Source organism: Pelodiscus sinensis, chromosome 13 (assembly GCF_052426305.1).
Source record: "Pelodiscus sinensis isolate ZL-2025 chromosome 13, ASM5242630v1, whole genome shotgun sequence".
In the NCBI taxonomy this organism is placed as follows: Eukaryota; Metazoa; Chordata; order Testudines; family Trionychidae; genus Pelodiscus; species Pelodiscus sinensis.
Window position 1 is genome coordinate 2,371,165 of NC_143064.1, and position 23,802 is coordinate 2,394,966.

Here is a 23,802-nt window from a genome sequence, read left to right on the forward strand (position 1 = left end):
CGGGCCCAACAGGTAGCGATCAACAGCTCGATGTCAGGTTGGCGGTCGATTTCTAGTGAAGTGCCCCAAGGATCTGTTCTAGGGCCGATTTTGTTCAACATCTTTATTAATGACCTGGATGAGGGGATGGGTTGCACCATCAGCAAGTTTGTGGATGACACTAAGCTAGGGGGAGAGATAGATACGCTGGAGGTCAAGGATAGGGTCCAGAGTGACCTGGACAGATTAGAGGATTGGGCCAAAAGAAATCTGATGAGGTTCAACAAGGACAAGTGTAGAGTCCTGCACTTGGGACAGAAGAACCCCAAGCATTGTTACAGGCTGGGGATCAAATGGCTAAGTAGCAGTTCTGCAGAAAAGGCCCTGGGGGTTGCAGTGGATGAGAAGCTGGATATGAGTCAACAGGGCGCCCTTGTAGCCAAGAAGGCAAATGGCATATTAGGGTGCATTAAGAGGAGCATTGCCAGAAGATCCAGAGATGTGATTATTCCTTTATTTGGCTGTGGTGAGGCCACATCTGGAGTATTGTGTCCAGTTCTGGGCCCCCACTATAGAAAGGATGTGGACGCATTGGAGAGGGTCCAGTAGAGGGCACCAAAATGATTTGGGGGCTGGAGCACATGACCTACGAGGAGAGGCTGAGGGATTTGGGCTTGTTCAGTCTGCAGAAGAGAAGAGTGAGGGGGGATTTGAGAGCAGCCTTCAACTTCCTGAAGGGAGGTTCCAAAGAGGATGGAGAGAGGCTGTTCTCAGTGGGGGCAGATGGCAGAAGAGGAGCAATGGGCTCAAGTTGCAGTGGGGGAGGTCTAGGTCGGACATTAGGAAAAACTATTTCACTAGGCAGGTGGTGAAGCGCTGGAATGGGTTCCCTAGGGAGGGGGTGGAATCTCCATCCCTGGAGGTTTTTAAGTCTCGGCTTGACAAAGCCCTGGCCGGGTTGATTCAGTTGGGATTGGTCCTGCCTTGGGAAGGGGGCTGGACTTGACCTCCTGCGATCTCTTCCAGCTCTATGGTTCTCTGAGAACAAAAGTTGTGTTGTAAAAACTCTTCATTGTTGCCTCAGACATGAGCACTGGCCTTTAAAACAGGGGTGGGAGACTTGTGGCCGGATCAGGTCCCTGCTTTCTTTGGGGCGGTCTGTGGTGCAGAAATTGGCTGTGGACCGGAAGCCCCGAGTGTCAGCACGTCCCCTTCCCCCCCGTCCCAGGCTGGAACTGCAAGTGCCAGCTTGCCTCGCTGCAGGAAAGATGCAGTGCCGCTGTGGCAGCTTCTGGGAGCAGCATGGGATCAGGGCGGGGGTACCCTCCCTGAGCACCATTGTGCGTCCAATTGGGAGTACTTGAGGGAACAGGCTCTGGCTAGAACCAGTACCCTAACTCCCCCCACACCTGAACCTCTAGCCTCAGCCTGAACCCTCCCCCAAAACCCCTGCCCAAGGTCAGAACCCCCTTCCTCACCCTAACCCTCCTAGAGCTTGCATCCGCGCCGTGTGTGGCCGCGACTCCCTTTTGTTGTGGGTTAGTGGCCTCTGATGGAAAAAGGTTCCCCACCCCTGCTTTAAAAGGGGATTTGGCTGAACAGCAGGTAAATCAGAATTTGATAAGTCACACATCATTAGACAAACGATTAAAATGAATAACTCGGCTACGTGGAAGTTATGAAACAGTTTGTATTTTATACATAGAATATATACACTGGTTTTGGGCGGGGGGAGGGGTTTATCCATGCAAATTCAATACAAAACTATTTACAAAAAATAACAGTAGAGTTGTTTTCCAAAGAAACAGATGCACGTTGGAAGCACCAGCAATAATGGAAGTCCTGAAAATTAAAAGACTCAAGATACAGAATTGTACATGTAGGCGAACTTCAAAACGGAGGGATAAGGGTTATGGAATATGAAATGCAGAATGGATTAAAATGCAATATCAAATAGTTGTGTTACAAATATTTAACACAATTTAAGCATTTGCTGCTACTTATATGATCACTTTCCAGATATCTGACTCAGAATCACTGTAAATTTTGCATACATTTACATGTTGCTGATTTGGTTATATTGTGTTTTCTGAGTTTCATAAGAAATAAAAAATGTACAAAACAAAATATGTGAATACTGACCAACTGATCTTGTAACATGGTTTTTAAGCAATCACATGTTCTTGGCTCTACAGATTACACAATAGTTAAAATTCACATGAATCCCACACTAGTCACCAAACAATCCCTTTACAATGTCTGTGTACGTACTACACAGACAGTACACACATATACTGTAGATGCAACACAAAACAGGGGCCACGTGGAAACCTCCCCTCTTGTGGCAATGCCCTATCAATGCTTACTACAGTATACGGGTTTACTAAACAAACCTGTACTAATACTTACAAAGAAAGGCCTGATCCTTCCTGCGCTTTACCAACAGAACTTCCATGGTCCAGCATCAATTCCATGTCTCAGCTACATGGTCAGGCCCAAAACAAAAACTGCCATTCTAGGCAAATGACTGATTTAAACGAACCCCCCCCCCCCTCAACAGAAACACACACTTGCGTGGTTACCACCATGTACTTGATCTGTCTGGCTGTTTGATATTACTACACTTCCCCTAGGGAAGCCTTAACTGTATCTTAAGTGCCAACAGATTGTGTCAGATAGGTTGCTCTGTAATACATGCTCTGGGGAAGTTCCCCTGAAGTCACGCAGAGTTTTGAAACTGATTTCAATGGGTTAGAACATCACCCATCAGGATTTAATTTGTGTGAGGTTTCAACAATTCTGCTTTTTTATGACTTCTCAGAAAAATAAGGATGTTTTCTAAAGCTTTTCGAGGACTGGCATTCAGATCATAGAATCATAGAATAATAGGACTGGAAGGGACTTCGAGAGGTCATCGAGTCCAGCCCCCCGCCCTCAAGGCAGATGTGTGGCTCAGAAGGCTAGATTTAAAGAAAGCTTGTCGAAAACTGTTAATTTCAATATACTTTAAAAGCAATTAGAAAATCATTCAGGGTGCATCAACACTGCATTGTCGCTTGAAATAGCCACATTTTGAAATAAGTTGCTATTCAGAAACATCCCTTACTCCTTGTGGAATGAGGTTTACTGGGACGTCGGAATAATGAGCCCAAAACAACAGGCTTGCTGTTAAGATATGGACTGCTATTTTGGGACACCCCAGTATCCTGAAATAGCATTACAGTGTAGACATAGTGACTGATGCCATCTTGGTCATTATTGCTTTCTCCTCCACCTAAAAATGATCAAGTGGCTTTTATGAACTCAAGTGTGTTTTAGAAAATAACAAAAAAAGACAGTGAAACACAGTGTAACAAAACTACAATTTCAGTGTGTGTTAACAGAAATGCTCTATAGAAAGTATCTTCTTAAACCCATACAAAGCACTAGTCTACGAAGTAAAAAAATTAAAGCCATTGACTTGAATTAAACTAAGAAGGAAGCATCTTGATTTTAGACACGGGGCCAATGTGGAAAGAACAATTTCCACATTAGAAATAAAAGCGTAATGTTTTCTTTTCACATGCATATCACCAAAATAGCTACATAAAACAGTGTATTTTTTAAAAAATGCTGTGCATTCGATATACATGTTTTCCCCACCAGTGTGAAGATGCCACTATAAATGTATTGCGTGCATATTATGTTAAACTATGTGCTAGGCATGTAATGACCAGGAGTGGTAACACGGTTTCTTTTCATATGAGGACAAACTGGAGTAGAGAAGCAACTAACACCAGGGAAATGTCTTCTTGTTCGCAGCACTGCATTCTCTCGATGAACATTCCTTTCAGGAGTCCAGGATAACAGTATTTTTGTGTGTGCGTGTGAAAATTACTGGAAAATGCGCACTCAGCTTTCACTTCCCCCAATAACTATCTGCTGTCCCTGCAAAGGATACTGCTCCACAAAAGAGGCGTTGGGTTTTTTCAGCCACCGAATCCTAGCCCCCTTACGTGTACACAGGAATTTCGTTTGCAGAACTGATCTCGGGGCAGGCCCTGGTTGGGTGCTGCCCAATGCTCTAGGAAGGGTAGATGTGCCCAGAAAGGCATGGGAAGGGATCTCTCTTTCCTTGGTGGCTGGCAAAAAGGAAATACACGAAAAGGACTTTGTGACCTCAATGTCCCCTCCCTTGTTTCTGATCTCTAACATGGAGCTCAATCAGTGAGATGAAGAGGGAGCGAGCAGATGTTACTGTCATCCCACAAGCATGGTCACAAGGGGTGGGAGGAATGGCTGGAAAGGACGCTTGGCAGAGCTAAGGCAGCGAGCCATGAACGCCTTGCAGGACTAGATTCCCTAGCCTTTGGGAGACTCAGGAAGCCAATTCTATACTTGCTATGGCCTTTACAGAGAGACGTGGGTCCAGAACTGGGAGCTGTTGCCTTCCCCCGAGAACTACACTAATTCCAAGCCATCTGCCCGCTCTTCTCCCCACTCCCATTGCTGCACCAGGCTAACTTATCCTCTGAATAAATCTGGTCTGCAGTGCAGCCCACAGACACCCTGCTGGAAATTCTATGCCCCACAAAACTGTACATATCCTCTTGACAAGTTCTAATGGTCCATACCCTTTACAATCTCAGAGCTCAGTGGTATTCCTTTATTTACGTGAGACTTTTTAAAACAACCAGCATGCCATTTTCAGCTGAAGTTGTTGGAAGTAACAGATCAGGATTTCCAAAAAGGATGCACACCTCGGACTAACTCAGTGCAGAAAATGGTCGAGAGGTTGCTTACCTCTAACTAGAGGTTCTTCAGGATGTGTGGTCTTTATCTGTGTTCCACACGTGGGTAAGGATATGCCCCACCCATGATTCTGAAGATTTTTAGTAAGCAACGTCTGTTGGTTTACATGTGTGCAGTTGCTCTCCTCATGCTCTGAACCAAGAGTATAAGGCACCGTGCAGACAGATGCTTTTTTAGTCTGTTCTTACAGCAAATCCAGCCATCAGCCACCGCAAAGGGGATGGAGTGGGCAGTGAAATACAATTAGGGACCACCCATATCAAAAAACCTCCACTTCCAGGTAACCTGCTTCCATTTCTTCTTTGAGTGACGGCTCCTATGTGCACCCCACACATGGGAAATTAGTAAGCAGTAGTCTCCACCTCCTGCTTCACAAGGATGAAGAGGGCATGCATGTCTGTTCCCACAGCTATATCTGCAGCACAGGTATGGGCCAACGTGTAGCATCTGAATATATGGCGAGTTCCAAAGTAGCTGCCTTGTGGATACAGCTAGTAGAGTTCATCTCAGAGATGCTGTAGAGCCGTGGTGTCCAACATACTAACCATTAGCCACATGTGGCAAGTTGGCTCAAACAATGTGGCTATTTGGCCAGTGGAGTGTGGGCCACTATAGTGGCTACTGCTTCAGAGCTGGTTGGACGCCATGGTTGTAGAGGTTTGTCTGTACTCCAGGGAATCGGGCTCTCCCCCCTTCCGAGATGTGAGAGAGAAACATGTTACTTGGGAGGAAAGGATGGTGCAGCTTGAGTTCCTTTTGCAGAGTCTGTGCATGGATAATCCTGGAGTCCTTGATTGCTCTGATAAGGTGCTAAACAGTCTTGGTGGGTTCCTATTTGCTTTCATTCTCTGCACACAGCGTGCCAGTGCCTGTTGGACATCAAGAGAGTGACGTCCACTCTCCTCCTCAGCAGCATTGCTGTTTTGGGAAAAATCCCAATAAGGAGCTTGTTTTATGTGAACCTCAAATTATTTTAGGGATAAACTCCAGGTAGAGGCAAAGAAGAGTGGCACTTTATGAAGAGTGGCCTACGGAGGACTTGCCTGGAAGAGCAGAATGGACATGTGCTGTCTTCTGACAGTGCCCACAGCCAGATGCTTCAGAGAGAATGATTAGAACAAGGCAATTTCGAAGGAGCCATCCCCTGGTCCCTTCAGTCCAAACTTCTGGCAGCTAGAGCTTTAGGGACACCCAGAGCACAGGGCTGCATCCCTGATCATCTTGGCTAATGGCCACTAATGGTTCTTGAACTTACAGCTAGGGTCAGAAAAGGACTAGAGACTTTTAGCCTTTACAGCGTTCCCAGGCAGCAAGTCCCACAGGCTGACTGTGCTCGGTGCGAAACATCTGTTTCCAGCCTGCTGCCGATTAATGTCATCCTGGGGCCCCTGGCTCTTGCTTTACGGAAAGGGGGAAATAACACTTCTCCACACCAGTCATGATTCTACAGACCGCTCTCACTCACATTTAGTCGTTTTCTTCTTTGGCTGAACACTCCCCGTCTTTTTAAATCTCTTCTCATATGGAAGCTGTTCCATACTCCTAATAAGTTTTACTGTCCTCTGAATCTTTTTTAATTCTAATATTTTTTTGAGATGGAGTGACCAGAAAGGCATGCAGTAGTACAAATGTGTGTAATATCACGATGACACTATCTTCTTATCTATCCCTTTCCTTATGGTTTCTCATTTCTTTTTGCTATTTTGGCTGCTGCACATTGAGCAGATGTTTTCAGAGAACTATCCACAATGAATCCAAGATCTATTTCTTGAGTAATAAAAAATCCATTTAGACTTCATCATTTCATATGTCTTTGGATTCTGGTATTTGTGTCCTCCGTTGATTATCTTCATCCAAGTTTTCAGGATGTTTATTATATCAATATCCTCATTTAATGCCCGGCAATTTAGTTCACCCATGTTAGTATTTAAACGTCTCATATTTTATATAAGCACTTACATTTTGTTATTCAGTTCTTGCTTTCATTCATGTGTTATATTTGAAGGGATTCTTATGTTTTACTGCTCCTCCCTTGCTCCAATATGTACTTTCCAAACTTCTTTCCTCTCCTTTTCACTAGGATATAGAATATCCCACTTAAATTCATCCCTAATGGACCATGTGCTCCGCTCTACCAGTTTGAATTTCACATGCAAGAAATGATGATTCCATTTTAGGCCTTCTTTTCTCGAAAGGTTCCCTAGTTCCTAGTAATCCTAAAATAATGCTCCTTCCTGCACCCTCGTCTTGTCCACACTGAGACCCTGCAGCTCTTCCCGTCTTCCTGGCACTTCCTTACAATTCATGATACAGCTAAACGATTACTACTATTCCTTTCTTAATCTACTCCTTTATGCAGTACATTATGTAGGTCTGGCTGGCCAACCTAAACCTGAGGAGGAACCAGAATGTACCAACGCACATTGACAAAGAGCCACCGTTCTATGTCACCAGCCTTGCTCATCTCCCCACCACCGCTCTCAGCACATCCCAGCCCCTGGCAGCCCCACCAGTCAGTGCCTCCTTTTCCTCCTGCCACTGGGATCAGCTGTGTCTCAGTGGCAGACACTGGAGGGGGGAAGCAAGGGTGTGACAGGCTCTGTGGAGAGGGTAGGAAGTGGCAGGATCCTAGGGGGAAAGAGCCTAGGGCAGAGCTGGGGGTTGAACAGTGAGCACCCTCCAGCCCAGTGGGAAGTTGGCACCTGTAGCTGCAGCCCTGGATTTGGTACCTAAGCAAGGAGCCGCGTATGGCTCTGGAGCCACAGGTTGGCCACCTCTGAGGTAGGTCCTTCCTGGTTATATTATGGAAGAGCTTTAAAAATCTGGACATATCTGAGCCTATTTGTCGGTCAATGACCTGCAGTCCTATGTACAGTGCAAATCAAAGTCACAGATCTAGCCACTCCAACCTTTAATTATCTATATGCAAACCACTGAGACATGTCAGTACGTGTATTTCTGACAGGTTGAAGTCATTTTGTCACCTTGAACTAAACACTTTAATGCCATTACTTAAAACAGGGTACAATCAACTAGAAACGACCTCACTAATAATCTTACCCCTTGAAGGACACAACATTCCTGTGGGTTGCACTGGAGCCATGCCAATACCCTGTCCATCTATGGGGAAAAAGACAACATGCTGGGGCCAAAGAAAACATTTTGGTATGTTCAGACATGTAATAAATCACTAAACATGCCTTACTGTGGTTTTATTGCAGTAACTTGGCTTTGAATAATTAGTTCGTAAATAACTCCTACAGCACTGTAACTGTCAAGCCTTAATGAGTGAGATTCCCTAAAGCTCTTACTGTTGGCATAACTAGTCCTACTCAAGTCAAGCCAATGCTGAGTGCTCTGAAGCCCTCATCAAACGGTGCAATCCGTGTCACCACACACGGTCCTACACAGAATGGAAACAGTGTTTCTAATGGGCAGGATGTGGGGATCTCTTAGACGCCTCACTGCTGAACTATGTGACAGTTTCCCATGTGGAAAACTAATGGGGGGAAGGTTACTGGGGGCATGAGAGGGGAAAGTTAGTGAGTCTGTAAGCAGATGCAGCTAGAAATGGAGATAGATAATAAATAAAAGTATTATATGGCGGCTACTTGTGATTAGTGACATTTAAGAAAAATTCCAAACATGCAATATCACAGTCCATGATGAAAGCTGGGGGCATCCTTGGGCTGCTTTCTCCTTGCCTGTTATGAGAGGACGACAGGGACTGTGACTTCCACTGAGCGGGCTGGACTAACCCGAGGGAAAGGCCAGGCCCTGCCACACTGCATCCCGGTCAGAACTCTGATTTGTGCACAGAAATCTAGCCATCATCCATGAGAGCCCTAAGGAACCTTGCCACTCCCTCACCCTCTGAATTGCAGTCGTGGGGATGGCAGTCCGAGGTGGGGGGAAAAGATGGGCTGTAGGCAGTAATGCCTCTCCCATTTCCAGATTGGGGGTATTGTTCCTTCATCTCTTAAAAGCATGGATCCCTTGTCAGTCGCTTCTGAAGCTGCCACCACTCCTGGGGCAATCCTGCATCATCTGCAATGCACAATCTGTGCAGAATTCCCTTTTTCCCTGCAGAACTAGTGCTACAGAACTGCTGGCTGACATTTGGGACCACTGGGTCCAACAAAGCCCAGCTCTCCAATACAGGATCTTGCTAGAGTGGAGAGGGCATGTTCTGGGCAGCTGCGGTTCCCAGCATGCAGGAAACTCCATACAAGCCTGTGAGCCAGCATGAGACTAAATCCCTGGGCAGGAGGAGGTGCAAGTGTCTGGGCTGGGGAGCAGGTGTCTGACCCTGTGACTGGGCTCAGGGTAGGGGGGGTCTGTACCAGGGAACCCTGCAGAGGATTTTTTTGGGGTGAGGGTGTCTGGGCTGGGGGTGCCCCATGGCTGGGCTCTGAGGGGAGAGGTGGTGCAGACGTATGGGCCATGGGGTGCTCCACAGCCTGGCTCAGAGGGAGAAGCCAGCGTAACAGGGACTAGGTTGTTGTAGGGCTTTAACGTTCTGCCTCCGGGCGGGAATCTTTTGGGCAGTCTGCATTGTTGCAGACGTAGTTGCTGAAAGGTGTTTTGAAACAAATTACCCAAATAATTGAAAGTGATGTGATTACGTAATGTTATTTTGACAAAAGCAGAATTTTAACACTGTGCAGAATTTTTAATTTGGGGCACAGAATTCTCCCAGGTGTACGCTACCAAATGGCTATGGGGCAGCATAGCTAATTTCAGCACGGTGCTCCAAAGCCATACTACGTCTGGGGGGGGAACTGAAGAGAACCATGCAGATCTTGGTGTCCTTTCCTTGTAGATTTATGGGCTCACTCTAAAGGACACCAAACTTTTCTAATGTGACCCGATAAGCAGGAAATTCCCCAAGAAGAATCTTGGAGTATCCTCCATGCTTCGCCTCTTCTCTCAGGTTTGATTCCTTTCAGAGGGGGTAAACGGGGGCTTGGATAGTTTCTATAACAAAGCAAAGCTATTTCAGCAATACTTATGATTATGAACATTTTAAATATTAAAAATTTCTTAATTATTTCACTGTACGTATGAACAGTCAAATGTAAATGAAATATAGTAATGATATCAACAGTATTTTTTTAACTGTCAAACTATTTAAAGCTCTTTAGGGAAAACTGCTTTTTTTTTTTTTTTTTAAGTGAAGCTAGCGTACACTACTCTGACAGCTAGACTTAGTGTTTACATTCAGACATAAAACATTTTCCTCTCTTCACACATTACAATACTCCACAAAAGATACACAAAACAAACTGACTAGAAGTGGTATTAAGTGAGGCTTGCGTTGTATTCAGCAGACTTTGCAGAGGAAACTTAATTCCATCTGGAAAACTGAAATGTCACTGAGGATTGGTGAACGTATTTAAACAGTCCAACAAGCGTTTGCATTATCCAGTTTAGCGATTACATAAGTCTGAAACTTACTGTAATTTAGCGAATATAACCCATGGGTTATATTCGTTTTTACAAACCCCCACCCTCCCCCACCCCTCCACGGGGTATACAATTTTTTTTTTAAACACACCAGCTCACCACCCGATTCCTCCGCAGCCGTAGGACGGGGCAGGGGGAGCGCTCATCCGGCTGTGCAGGAACTGGGTGGTGAGTGCTCCCCAACCCGGTACCTGCACAACGTAACAACCCAAAATCTGCTTACTAAACTAAATTTGCTTGTTCATTTTAATCTCAACTAAATTTAATTTTTCCCTGATATTGCATGCATGTAAAATGAGAATACATTTACCCCTTCATTTTTTAAATGAATCTCTCCTATGAATGTGAATTAAGATAAATAAAAAGGATAATTTAGAGGAAAGGTAAATTAAACTTATTTTAATGGCCAAACATTAATGAGCCGTTTTCAATTTGTGCATGAGTACCAGATGTTGTTATATAGGAATGATTTTATAAAGAGAGCATTGGGTTTTTTTAATGAGCTGTATCTCAGAATACACTTTATAAACAGCATATGCTACCAAGACTCCATGAATTATTTTAATTTCAATGGATTTTAGTTAAAGAGCATTAAAATAATTGTATCTTCTAGATATTTTAGCTATCAAGATGTTTGTTTGTCTTATCATAGAATCATAGAACTGGAAGAGACCTCAGAAGGTCATCAAGTCCAGCCCCCTGCTCTAGGCAGTCTTCTCACCTGGCTTTATTGCTTCAATTAAAGACAGCAAGGAAAAACCAAATCAATATTTTCTTCCTTATTCCTTAGCCAAATGTAACAAAACAGTTTTAGGTCAATTGGCAAAAGAGCATCAATTAATTATCTTGACATCATCTGGCACACAAAATTTTACCCCTTGGTCTAAAGTAACTGTCTGAAAACACACTGACCCAGAACCAACCATTTTTCATTGAGTCATATATTTACTAAGAAGGTAAATTTGTTTGGGAGGAAGGAAAAAAACAGAACCACATCAGAAAGAAAGGGAGTCAACTGTCTATCATTTTGAAAGTTCTCAGAAAACTGTGGGGATATATCAGTCAGAAAAGATGTAGAAGCAAGTACTTATATCTAGCCAAGTATGAAAAAGTTTCTGTTGTGGGATTTTTTGTTTTTACATTTATCCCAAAGTGTGTGACATTTTCAGCACAGAGTTAACCGCTGATAACTGGCGACAATGGTGCAAATGAGAAGCATTGGTGCAAAGTGAATGTGCGACGTGACATGCAGGCAGTTTTTCCCAAATTAAGTCCCTCTCAAACAAACCTGTAAACGCTGGAAAAATATAAAGATTCCTAGCCCCCTCTTTTAATCTAACTTGTGGTGATTTCTGATAATGTACAAATCTAATGGACCAACATAATGTAAAATTCTGAAAGTCACAGCATAAACCTGAGATTTTGGCAGCTTTATCAAAACATCCTTAATGATTATTACGTACTGGTCCCTAGCCCACACCCTTCTGATTTATCTCTGGACATCATGGTTTGTCCCAAACAAGGAAAAAATAACTCAAAGTGACAATTTTTGTTAACAATACATTAAAACAAAAGTGATTGGGTATTACTAAATTAAATAGCATAAATAACATGTATTTACATTATTTTCCAATCATTAGACAACATAATTAATTTGTGCAACTTAAAACATATAACACCAAAAATGTGAAGCATCATTTACTGACCTTACAAAAAACTATTAAAATATTTTAAAATTCCCATTGCATCTAGTTCAGAAAAAGAAATTGCAAAAATGTTTAAGACTATCAAGAGTCATCAATTACACAGGCACTTCACATGTAAACAATCTACAGTACAACTAAAAAAATAGTTTGGCACGAACTTAGGTTGGAAAAACCCTTTTTGCTATATAATGTTTTGTGTAATTATTATACATCCAACTAAATAATGGAGATGTTAGAAGTATATAAATTACAGTCAGAAGTGCAAGAAATAAAGAACTCAAATATAGAGTTATATGAAACAAAAATGGATTCAATGTGATGTGTCACTCAGATTTTCACCATCATACTGTAGCGAGGCTTTTGTTTTATCTTTACACTTGAACCAAATGATTGACAAACTTTTTATAGTAGGGCTTTGTTTGCTGTGCATATTATTCTTTATAAAACAAAACAGCATTTATAGTAAAAAAAAAAAATCCAGCTTTTAAAAATACGGTCATGAAATATTAATGGAAAACTGGGAACTTATATTACCTGGACACAGAATCTGATGCCGTTAAACTCTCTTGTGCATCCAAGTTTTAAAACATCAGAACAACTTTATATTCAGGTAATTGTCAGTTTGAAATTAAAGTTTGTATGTATCTTTCCAAAGTAAGGCTCTGTTTAAAGTGTGTGGGCACAAACTACTTCTGATGGCTTGGCTGTTCCCATTCAGGAAGCAGAACTGCTTGGCAGCAACAGACCAATGATAAGTTGCCTGGTTTTCAAAAGTCACGTTAGACAGAGGAAAGCTGGGATGCTTTAGATGAAGGTAGTTCAAGCAAAGCTTGAACTGTAAGACCAACTTTCACTAGACCCCTTTCCTCCAAAATGTGATGAGGCAGGCAAAGCCTTTCCTGAAAAATAAAATGGTACATGCATCATATTTCAATCATTCTGCATTGCTTGTACTTTTAGAAGACTTCAGCACTCAAAGAACTCACTGTGACTAATTAGAGATTGTTCTGAAATCTTCGCTAGTCAATAAGTTTGCATATGCATCTACCTCTACAGCAATATTATTAAGTATGACAAGGTGCTCAGAAGTTAATTATATCTCACCTAAGATCTGATAACTGTAGTGTGAAAAAATTACACACAAATATAAAAAACCTGGTAAATTAGAGCAAAACAAAAATTAAGGGTGTGTGTCTATGTGTGTGAAAATGTTTAAGAATAAAGAAGCTTCTGACAGTTTTAGTTTACTGAAGATTTAGGGCCAGAGACTCCTAGATGCTCTCATGGGGGAACAAAACTGAGCGAGGGTAAGGTAGTGCGGGTTCGGTGTCAGACTTCTTCCTTCATTGTCCCTGAAGAAGCTCCACTATGATTTGTCTGTGAAGATGATTACAGTCTGCTGGTGGGTTGAAATTAAAAAATGAATCACCTCCCACGCAACCCATAGGAATTCTCTTACAAGCACTGCACTCCACATGAACCTCTTTGCTCTACCAAATTGGAGTTGTGGGTAGCAGCCTTTCAGGGAGTCATTGGGAACATGACTTCTGTAGGAGCTGTGCTCATATGAAGGATGGGCGCACAAGCAGTGCAGAAGTACAGGGCTATACTTCGGAACTATGGGTTTCAGTGTTAAATCACCTCCCCGTCCTACTGACGTGGAGTTAAACAGCCACTGGAAGAACAGTCATGCGGCTACTGCAAACACAAACTCATGGAATTTCCTGTCCCCTCATGCAGAGAAGAAAATTTGGCCCATAATATTTCCTGTCATGGGGGGGAGGGGGAAAGGGAGTGGGATGGAAGAATGAAAATGGGTAAAAGGAAAGTGAGGGACTAGCAACAAGGAGTAGAGGTGAGGCACATGAGAGCCAAGCAAGCTTCTTCCACGTATCTGTCAATGCACCTTGTGATCTGCAAAATCCCTTTCATCCCGGTTACACTTACACACACACACACACACACACACACACACACACACACACACACACACACACACCCCCTATAGTGCTTTTCACTAGCAGATCTTAAAGCATTTTATACAGATGATCAATTTCATTACCCCTGAAACTGGAAGGGACCTGGCCATGGTCACCCAGCAAGCCAGCTGCAGAGCTAGGAATGTAACACAGGACTCCCAACTCCCTTTTTGCTATTTTATCCACTAGGCTCTCTAAATAACCCAGAAAAATAAATGCTGACTCACCCTGTCTGGGATTATTAAGTGTATTAATCAATAAAGTTATTAATACCTGTGGAACGCCCAATTTTTTACAAGCATCAAGAAAGTTTTCAACGTTTCTTCTGCATTTTGCCATACTGAGTTTAGGCTGTAAAGATAGGATGTTAGATCTCTGTTATGCATTTATAAAAAGACTTTATAATCATGATGCAAATATAGTAACAGTTGTATTAGAAAACAAGTTACTAAACTAATTTTGTAAAGACTTGGTACATAATAGCCTACTAAACCCTTGAACCTTAATACAGCAACAAATACTTGTTTATTGCATCCTAAAATAAGATGAAATTGATAATATAACCATTTAATATGGGGAAGAGAATTCACAATTTCCTAGTGCTGACTTCCAACAGTTTGCTTTCACTTCCAATCAAAAACAAATGATGTAGCTGACTCACCACTGCTGGTGATGGTACATGAATACTTGCAACAGAACGTGGCCTTATGTGATTGGCTAAATGGCAAAGAACAACCCCATCCATCAATGCTGCTCCAATGTCATCTGGCAAAATGACTTTTAACCTCGACTCAAGATTCTGTCAAGCAGAAGAGAAGTCCACAGTAAAAACAGTCCCACAGTTGAGGAAATTTTACTTTCATTTATAATCCAATAATCCATGTTTAAAAATCGCAATACTAAGTGGAGACTTATGCTACTGCATCCAGTCTTTGTATAATTAACCGTTTTTTCTCCAGCTCAGTTTTTGATGATGTGACTATGTTCACAAGTATACTGAGGTAGCAGCTCATGCAGCTGCTACCATGGTGCTCTGTTCACCCATGCAGATCTACTGCTCCTGTCAATGCCCATAGAATAGAGAGCTAGCACATTAATTCTTTGAAGGTGAAGGATTTGTAGGTAGACATGTCAGACTAAAAGCAGCATTAGCCTCGTGCAGATATGGAGGCTATGGGTTTGATTCATGTTATTCGTGGGCAACAACTTTTTTTTCTTCTATTGGAGGGGTCACATACAACACAGGGTTGGCGTACAGGCGTATTTTGGAGTAGGGGGGAGGGGTCACCCATTCAACAAGAGATAGCTGATCTGTGAGGGATGGAAGTACCTACACTCGTGTAGCAAGAGATCGGGAGAAGGAGGAAGTGCTTTCCACCATCCAAACAACAAGCCTTCATGGAAAAAGGGGCAGGAAGCACACTACATTACACACCTTAGGAGCACTGCTCCTCAACACCTTAACTGGGCATGAGCAAAATGTTACTACAGCAGAAGCTGGAGCTGCTCTCCTGGTATTATCTATGACAGATTTGGTGTTTAATTGAACTCGCTGTACATCATGTGTCCTTTAGACATGTACAGTCTCCAATGACCGCAGCTGGCAATCGGAGGATTAATTTAAGACATCCAGAAGAACCGACTGTTCTAAGTTTCAGTATTGTCTAACCACTATTTAATAACAGCATAAAAAGAGGTAAAACTTTTTTTATAATGAACATAACTTACAAAATGTTTGCCAGTAGAGAACCATATAGTAAAACATTTCTTCAAAACACTGACATTATCCACACTCTTTTCTGCAAAAGTCCTACCCGCAAATTATATTTGATTATTCAATGATCAGGATTTGAAACCCAGGGCCAACTCTTCCGATACACACCAGAGTGCACAGCTCACCATTCTCCTTGTGCCATGTTACAGCAACATGTATCTCTCAAGAGCCAAAGGTGTGGCCCAGATTGACATGGTGTAAGGGCATCCCAACTGCATCCCCTTTTCTGTAGCCTCACTGCCATCCTTCTGCCACCCTGGCAGGACAAACCTGTTATGTACCAACTCCTAAGGCAGAGTTACAACACTGCAGTCATCACCCTTGCAATCCCTGGGCCATGCAGAAAAGGTTTTATAACAACAAATAGAAAACAAACTGGTGCAAAGCAAAAGCAAGCTCACTGAACACAGGGTGTGCCCCCCCAGCCTGAGCCCAGACAGCAAGTCATAGGCACGTACATTGCGAAGCTGTCTTATTTGCTCCCTTTCTTCCCTTAAATGCTCCATTTTCCTCCTCATTGTAAATCCAGGGTCTGCTGATCCATAGTCCTGGCGAGAGGAACGGCTGAAAGCTGAGATAAAACAGACAATATTTGGACCACCACGGGGAAAAAATACATCAGTAAAGACAAGTATGTTTCAATCCGATGAAGTGACTACGAGAACACAAGGCTCAATGGCTAGCAGCAACATGAAGTCTTTAGGTGTTAAATTTTCAAAGCTAAGCACATTGGCTCTTCCTTCAAATGGCTGCATTTGTGCTTGGAAATCTGTCTGATACAGTACTATACTTTCATTTTTGCAAGGGCATACCACACTCATTTTTGAAAATATCTCTTCTTACAGCTTTTTAACTGTAGCCCCGGGTAGAACTGTTGTGGAAGGAACTCCTTACATTTATTTATAACCTTAAATTATTTTTTTAAATATTTAAAAACAGGTCACAGGGGAAAGTTTATGAAGCCACAAGCAAGAGTAGGGGTAGCAATAATGTTTAATGGGGGGCCACTCCAAGACTTTGGGAAAGTGGTCAAGGGCTTCACTTCTATGGAGGAGGTGTGGGGTCTGGGATGAAGGTTGGATGCAGAAGGGAGCTTAGGGTGGGGTGCAGGAGGGGTTGTGGGGTCTGAGAGGAAGTTTGGGTGAAGAAGGAGGTTGTGATTTGGGGTATGAGAATGGAGTGCAGGAGAGGACCAGGGGAGGTGCTTTAGGAAGGGGTAAAAGGCCTGGGAGGCAGTTGAGACCTGGGAGGAGGAAAGGGGGCACATAGGATTTGGGTGGTAGCCCGGGGCAGGTAGTTGGGGGGGCAATAAGGGAGAGGGTGCCAGAGGCAGGCTCTGGCTAGGAAGCGCTTACACAGGCAGCTCTCAGCCAGCAGCCCTGCAGGAACCTGGGGCAGGCTCTCTGCATGTCTGCTGAAGTTCCAGGCTGGTCAGCTGGCTGTTCCATATGTGTCTGCTCTAGGCATGGGGGAGCGGGAGGACCGAGGCAGGCTTCACATGCTGCCTCTGACCCTAGCAACATTTCTCAGCTCCTATTGGCCAGAAACTAGCCAATGAGAACAGAGAGATTTTGCTGGGAGAGAGGGCCAGAACACAGAGCTATCCCCCTCCTTCTCCAGCATCAGGACAGAGCAGCCAGCTGTTAAAACTCTGAGTTGCTCTATGCTTAAGGGTCTTGGTGAGGTGGCCATGGGCTGGATCCGGTGACTTGGTGGGCCAGAATCAGCCCACTGGCCGCCTCTTGCCCACCTGAATTGGAATATGAATTTTCTGACTGACCAAACTTCTTAATGCTGCACTGCTGAAAGGGAAAGAATATCATTAAATATTCTAGCCTGCATTTGGTTTATCACTTTACACGGTGGGGAAAAAAGTATAGGTGACTATTTAATTTTCCTCATGCTTGCAAATACCAACACCTTTACAGTATTTAACGTGGAAAATGTCCATAATATTTTGAATATTGTAAATTATTTTTTTTTTTTGGTTTAGCAGGAAATAATCTAGACATCTCCAATAATAGGTATTTTATGTAACTTATTCCTAATGCCAAGACTGCTTCTGGACATTTTATGACATGCATGTTACACCTAAAAAATGTATATTCGTATCTTAGCCACCAAATCTATAGAAATACCCAAAGCCTAAACTTCTTTAAAACTTCCTCTCTTTATAATGCACTACACATTAGAGAATGAACTGGCCACAAAGACACTAAATGTCCAACTGAAGGGTGCAGGTTGGTACTGAGTATTTACAAACTAATATTAACAAAGAACAATAAGATAAGACAGCAAAATGTCGACCTGAATCGATATTGTAAAGAGGTAAGGCAAGCTTTTCCCAATGAGCTCAGAAACTCCCAGATGTTCACGTGAAATTCCTCATTGTATGGCCAAGGTGGCATTTCACAGCTATACTTTAAATGCTTAATCTAGAACATGCATAAGACTGATGCAATCCTCAGAAAAAAAACACTAACTAAAAATATTTGCAAACTTGCTTCCTAGAGTTCAGAAAATTAAGGTCTGTTTCAAATATGGCACAATCTTTCTAAGGGGAGTTAGCAGCTGTCTGGAAGTACGAAGGACAAACCAACCTAATGTGCTGAGCCAAACGATTATAGGCATTTGACAATAACCTGCCTCTCAGTGAAACTCCCAGCCCTTGATTACAAGTGGCGGTTCTGCATTGTCTCCCTCTACTCCCTCAGCATTGCTGCAGAGGGTAGCCAAAGAAACAAAAGACAAATCAATAGAACCTCACACATCCACAGACAGCCGCTTTACATGCATGGATACCTGTATGTGAATATTCAGACCGTGTTTGCAGATCAGATGCAGATACAAATTTTGTATCCTAACAGGGCTCTAGAAATCAGTATGAAGCTTAGGGACCATGCAGTTATGAGCTCGGCAGAGCAGCTAAGCATGCCCCTCCAAACTGGGTATTTGCCATAGGTCAACTATGGACACTGTCCTGGGCAGTGCCTCTCCCCTTCTATTTGTTGCACAGAGTCCCAGTATCACATCTCTGCCATCCTTATCTTCAAGCTCCAATGTGGAAGCAAGATTGGTTGTGGCATACTATATTAGAGAAAACCACCTTACCTGACCTAGGTTTGAGGCCAAACGGAGCATGAGAGTTACCGTCTGCCCTTTCATAATCCTGTTAGAGAGAGAATAAATTGGGTTTTCTGCAATTTTCTCCAATTTTAGGTGAAATTAAAAAAAAATAGGTTTCACACCATAAACTTTTGTTTCCATGACAACACAACATCCATTTTGATCCTCTTTACAAGACAGGAGAATCTGCTTTAACTAGTTTGAAAAGCTATAACGGTGTGGAAAACATTGTAATAAGAAAGCAGCAAAGGAAGCCTTGTTATCCACAGAGGAGAGAAAGACAAAAGCTCTTCCAAGCACAAAAAGGGTACAAGTTTAACTCAAATCTGTTTTTAAATCAGTTTAAACCAGTGTACGCCTCTGCATGGACACACACATGAAGTGTAGCCACATAAAGGCAAGCATCAATTTAACTAAATCTTTATAAAAGCCAATGTTCATTAACTTGGTGCCTCGTGTGTGTAGAAGCAAGGCCAGAACCACGTAAAGAACAATGGGAAAGGACAGGATAGGTAGGTAATTGTGAGCTGAGCTGTTTGCAGGTAGAGGGCTACTACTCCAAGTCTGTCTCTCCCTTGCTCTGACAGTGCAGATCATGATCTGGTGTGAACACCCATGGGAGCACAGAGGGATGAGTGGAATGAATCCAAGAGGGACTATCTTTCTGTTTTGAAGAAGAAATTTCTTTCAGAAGCTGGAACAATGGTGTCTTCCCTCCCTAAAGGTGGCGAAAGGAGACTCCAACTCCTCCGTCCCCTAATGTGCTTCAGATCCCTACTAAGCTTGAAATCCTCCGCTGTCTACAGGAGACATCCACAGCATCATGACCTCTATCTGACAGTGAATGGAAAGCTTTGGCTTCATTGGGTGTCTCTTCTTCCTGCTCTCAGAAGTGTAGCTGTGTTAGTCTGTAACTTTAAAAAAACAAGTAGATCTGCAGCACCTTCAGGACTAACTTCCTGAGTCTCTACTGTAATGCAACTGACACTGTCAAACATCCTGGTCAAGCCACAAAGCATTTTCGTCTTAGGCCTCAAGCAGCCAGAGAAGCACACTGCCAGGGCAAAAAATGCATAAGGCAGTCAGGACTGTGGGGGTAAAACCCCTTCTCTAGAGGGGGGCCTTTCACAACTCTGGCTTCTTTGTGGACTTGATGGGCTCCTAAACCTAGAACTTATTTCTAACACTCTGACGAACTACACTTGTAGGTCAGCCTGGACTGACGCTCTGTTCAATACGGCAGCTTTGATTTCTCTTTTCGGTAGCTATTTTCGTCTGCTAGAGTAAGATAGGCAGAAAATAAATGCTTCTTTCTTATAGATCAACCTTTAAAAAAACCAGAGAGGGAAAGACAGACATGATGGTAGTGGAGGCAGGACAAGTTAAGGGAATTAACAAGAAATCTGTCATTGGTTCCTATTTAATTCTGCTTTTACGTTATTGCACAAGTGCATACATTTCAATTCCTCTTTCAAAGCAAAGCTCATTGATTAACATTTTCTGATTTGGCCAAGGGCTACGCATTTTTTACACAATGAACCACAATGAAAACAAATTAGCACACACAGCAAACATTCACTGAAAGAAAAAACAAAACACAAACTTGTACCTCAAATGAAACAGGAGACTGTGGGGACACATTAGTATTATCACTGTCTTGCTAAAAAGAAATCAAAGAGATGAAATTATAAAATGAAAATTATGATTCTAACTGGGTATTAACATGAAATTATGAAAACGCATACAAAAGACACATGACCCACGCAACATTTTTTCCTCAAGTGTGTGTCAGGCAATGTGGTAGTGACTAAATGAAGAAAACTGAAACTCAGCTAAACTCCATACATGTATAACAGCAATAATTTGACAATGAGTTTTTTCTATTGTAAAACATTTTTAACACCTCAATACACAGGACATTGTTTAAATCTATCCTTGATTAAATACATTGCGATTTATTTCATTTTCAAGCTAATGTTATTTTAAAATATAGCCCCTTTCATTTAGTTGTAAAATTTTTTTTTTTTTTTTTTTTTTTTTAAAGTCTCAGAGTACACACCTTTATCTAGAAATAGTATTTTGGTTATCTAAAAAGACTGGAACTAGTGTAGATTTCCTTAAAGATGGTCACAAAAATAAAATGCAAGTTGTCAATGGATCTTTCTTTCAAATCCAGCTTTTTCTACACTATACAATTCTTCTCCAGATTTTAATTAGATATTAATCTTTTCATTCACACTTGAGCTGAACTGGTAACTCCTATAATAATCCAAAGAACTGTTTTGTGTGTTACCATATTGTTAAAAGACAATGGTGAAGGAAGAATATTTCAGCAACCCCGACCTTGCAGATGGAAAGGTAACAGACAACATAATGGTTTGCCAGTGGTTTTGCTTTAAATATTGAAAATGAAATGAAAAACAAGACCAAAAAATGGGGGTAAAAAAAGGAATATAAAAAATAATGTTAACTGTTTAGTTACTGTATTCCAGACATTCAAATGCTAAACATGAATGCATTAGGTATTATCTTGAGCTGCCAATCACAGACAAGTCATGTGATTAACTCAAAATTAAATGTGATTAACTGCAAAATTAAACAAACACCAATTGAAATTTATTAAATATTGTGGATGTTTTTCTATATTTTAAAATATATTGCTTTCCATTAGAACACAGAATACAAAGAGTACAATGCTCAATGTATCTATTACAGATATTTGCACTGTAAAATGATAAACAAAGCAAACAGTATTTTTAATTCACCTCATGCAAGTAATGTAGCGTAACTTTCAAATGTAATTTTTTTTGTTAAATAACTGCACTCAAAACCAAAACAATGTAAAACAAGAGCCTACAAGTCCTCTTAGACCAGGCCTCACTGTGCGGCCTGTGACGACTACTGGCATCGCGGCCCCATCCAATCCGCCGGCCAGGCGGAGGAGACGAGCGCTGCCAGGGAGGAGGAAGTGCAGTGATTCTCACCACCGGGCTGCCTCCACGCAGCTCCAGTGCGAGGAGGCGGGGCGCGAGTCAGAGGGTGGGACGCCGGCAGATGTGGCGGCGTGACGTCATGGCTGGCGACCACTGGATTCAAAAAGGCTCCGGCAGCCCCTTAAACTGGAAGGCAGAAGCCAGGTAGGGGAGGGGAAGGGGCTTGTGCTGAGGGGAGGGGGGCAGGTCAGGAGAAAGGGGAAGGCACCAAGGGGCAGGGTGCAAGAGAGACAAATGCCAGGGGGCCAAGTGGAGACAATGAGGAAAAGGGCAGGAGGGGAGGTGTCAGTGGGAGGGGGACAGGGTGATGCTGGGAGAGGAGAGGGTAAGGGCATTGGGAGCCGTATGTTAGGCAGGCCCGATTTAATTGAAAAATTCTTAATAAAGTATCACCCCTCCCTCCCCAAACCTACCCTTGTGCCCCGCAGCTGTTTTCTTTGGAGTATTATGGCCCTCGCCAGTTTCCGAGTTGTGCAGGCCTGTCTTAGACTTACTTCTTGTTGAGCCAGTCACAGAACACTAGAACTGGAAAGGACCTCGAGAGGTCATTGAGTCCAGTCCCCTGCCCTCAGGCAGGACCAAGCGCCGTCTAGACCAGTCGCTAATACAAACAAGTTTCTCACATTTACAGGAAATAATACTTCTGGCTTCTTATTTACAACGGCACCTGAAAATGAGTACAAGTGTTTGCATAGCACTTCTGTGGCTGGCATTACAAAGTATTTACATGCCAGGTATGCTAAACATTCATATGACCCTACATGCTTGGGCCACCATTCCAGGAGAAATGCTTCCACTTCATGCTCATTAAAAAAAGTATTAATTAAATTTTTGACTGGACTCCTTGAAGAATAGTAAGCCTGCTGCTCTGTTGTTCCTGCATTCTGCCATATATTTCATGTTATAACAGTCTCAGATGATGACACAGTATAGGGGGCCAGGACTCAGCCCGCCAGCCACAGGTATTGGTGCACTCCTGCGGGTCTGCACACCTGGCCCCCAGCTATGAGGCTCTGCAACCACCCCCTCTCTTCCCCGAATGTCCCCTCCCCAGTCCCTGCTTGGTCAATGCTGGCCCAGCCCTGCAGCTGGCAGCAACAGAGGGGCCGGGCCGGCAGTGATCTCCCCTGGTCTGGAAGATTCCCTGGTTCGGGACCGGTCAGATAAACTGTATTTCTTCTGTTTTTTTACAGTGCAAGTGTTCATAATAAAAAATAAATATCAAGTGAGCACTGGGCATTTTGTATTGTTACACATATGTGTAAATATATATCTTTGAAAATTTAGAAAACATCCAAAATATTTAAATAAATTATAGTCTATTATTGTTCAGCACTGCAATGAATAGTGATTAATTTTTGACACTTCATCCAAAGCACCTATAACTGTGTACAGTATGTGTGTGTATATATATATAGCAGGCTACAGATCACTGTTGTTCCATTTAATATCTGGACTATTACTAATGTGTACAAATCCTGCACATACTCCATTGCCTCATTGTTCCTTTGTGCACCCATCGGTCTGCATGCAATCACGGTCTCTTTGAACTTAGGCTGGAATGTTTGCAGCACACCAACCACAGCGTGACCCCGCCTGTGGCTGGGATCCTAGGTGATGCAATAACACAGATAAATACTGAGTTTTCTGAAGTATTTACCACCCGCCAGCATGTCTCACCTCATCATTTTCATTTCCACTCGAACACTTTCTGGAAGACTTATACTGCAAAACAGAAACAAATTTTATTTTTCAAACAGGACACACGAGTTTTATGTGTCTCAGATGGACCCTAGGAGAGACCGACTGACAGATGCACAGGCAGCATTCAGTAAGCATTATTAAATGGTGAAGAGCTCGGGACTGGAGCTAGTAGTTTCTAGTCCTGATGGCCACTGACTCCTGACATGCTCCTGAGCAGCTCATGTTACTTACCTCTGTCCATCTCTAATGCTAACCTCTGTCACAGAGCTGCTGCAAAGCTACTT

The 23,802-nt window shown here is 42.8% G+C and overlaps 1 protein-coding gene across 3 annotated transcripts in view; it reads right to left on the bottom strand.

The window, feature by feature from the left end:
* Nucleotides 1-1,649: 1,649 nt before the first annotated feature.
* Nucleotides 1,650-23,802, bottom strand: part of LRCH2 (leucine rich repeats and calponin homology domain containing 2) — an 89,802-nt gene continuing 67,649 nt past the window's right edge. For all 3 annotated transcript variants that reach the window (XM_089781790.1, XM_089781789.1, XM_089781791.1), the window contains 7 exons: nucleotides 23,495-23,539; nucleotides 20,431-20,481; nucleotides 18,807-18,864; nucleotides 16,154-16,266; nucleotides 14,583-14,720; nucleotides 14,195-14,272; nucleotides 1,650-12,841 (listed from right to left, as the gene is read on the bottom strand). In XM_089781790.1, the coding sequence (XP_089637916.1) occupies nucleotides 12,722-12,841; nucleotides 14,195-14,272; nucleotides 14,583-14,720; nucleotides 16,154-16,266; nucleotides 18,807-18,864; nucleotides 20,431-20,481; nucleotides 23,495-23,539 (603 nt within the window). In that variant the 3' untranslated portion in view covers nucleotides 1,650-12,721. The remainder of the gene's footprint in view (nucleotides 12,842-14,194; nucleotides 14,273-14,582; nucleotides 14,721-16,153; nucleotides 16,267-18,806; nucleotides 18,865-20,430; nucleotides 20,482-23,494; nucleotides 23,540-23,802) is intronic.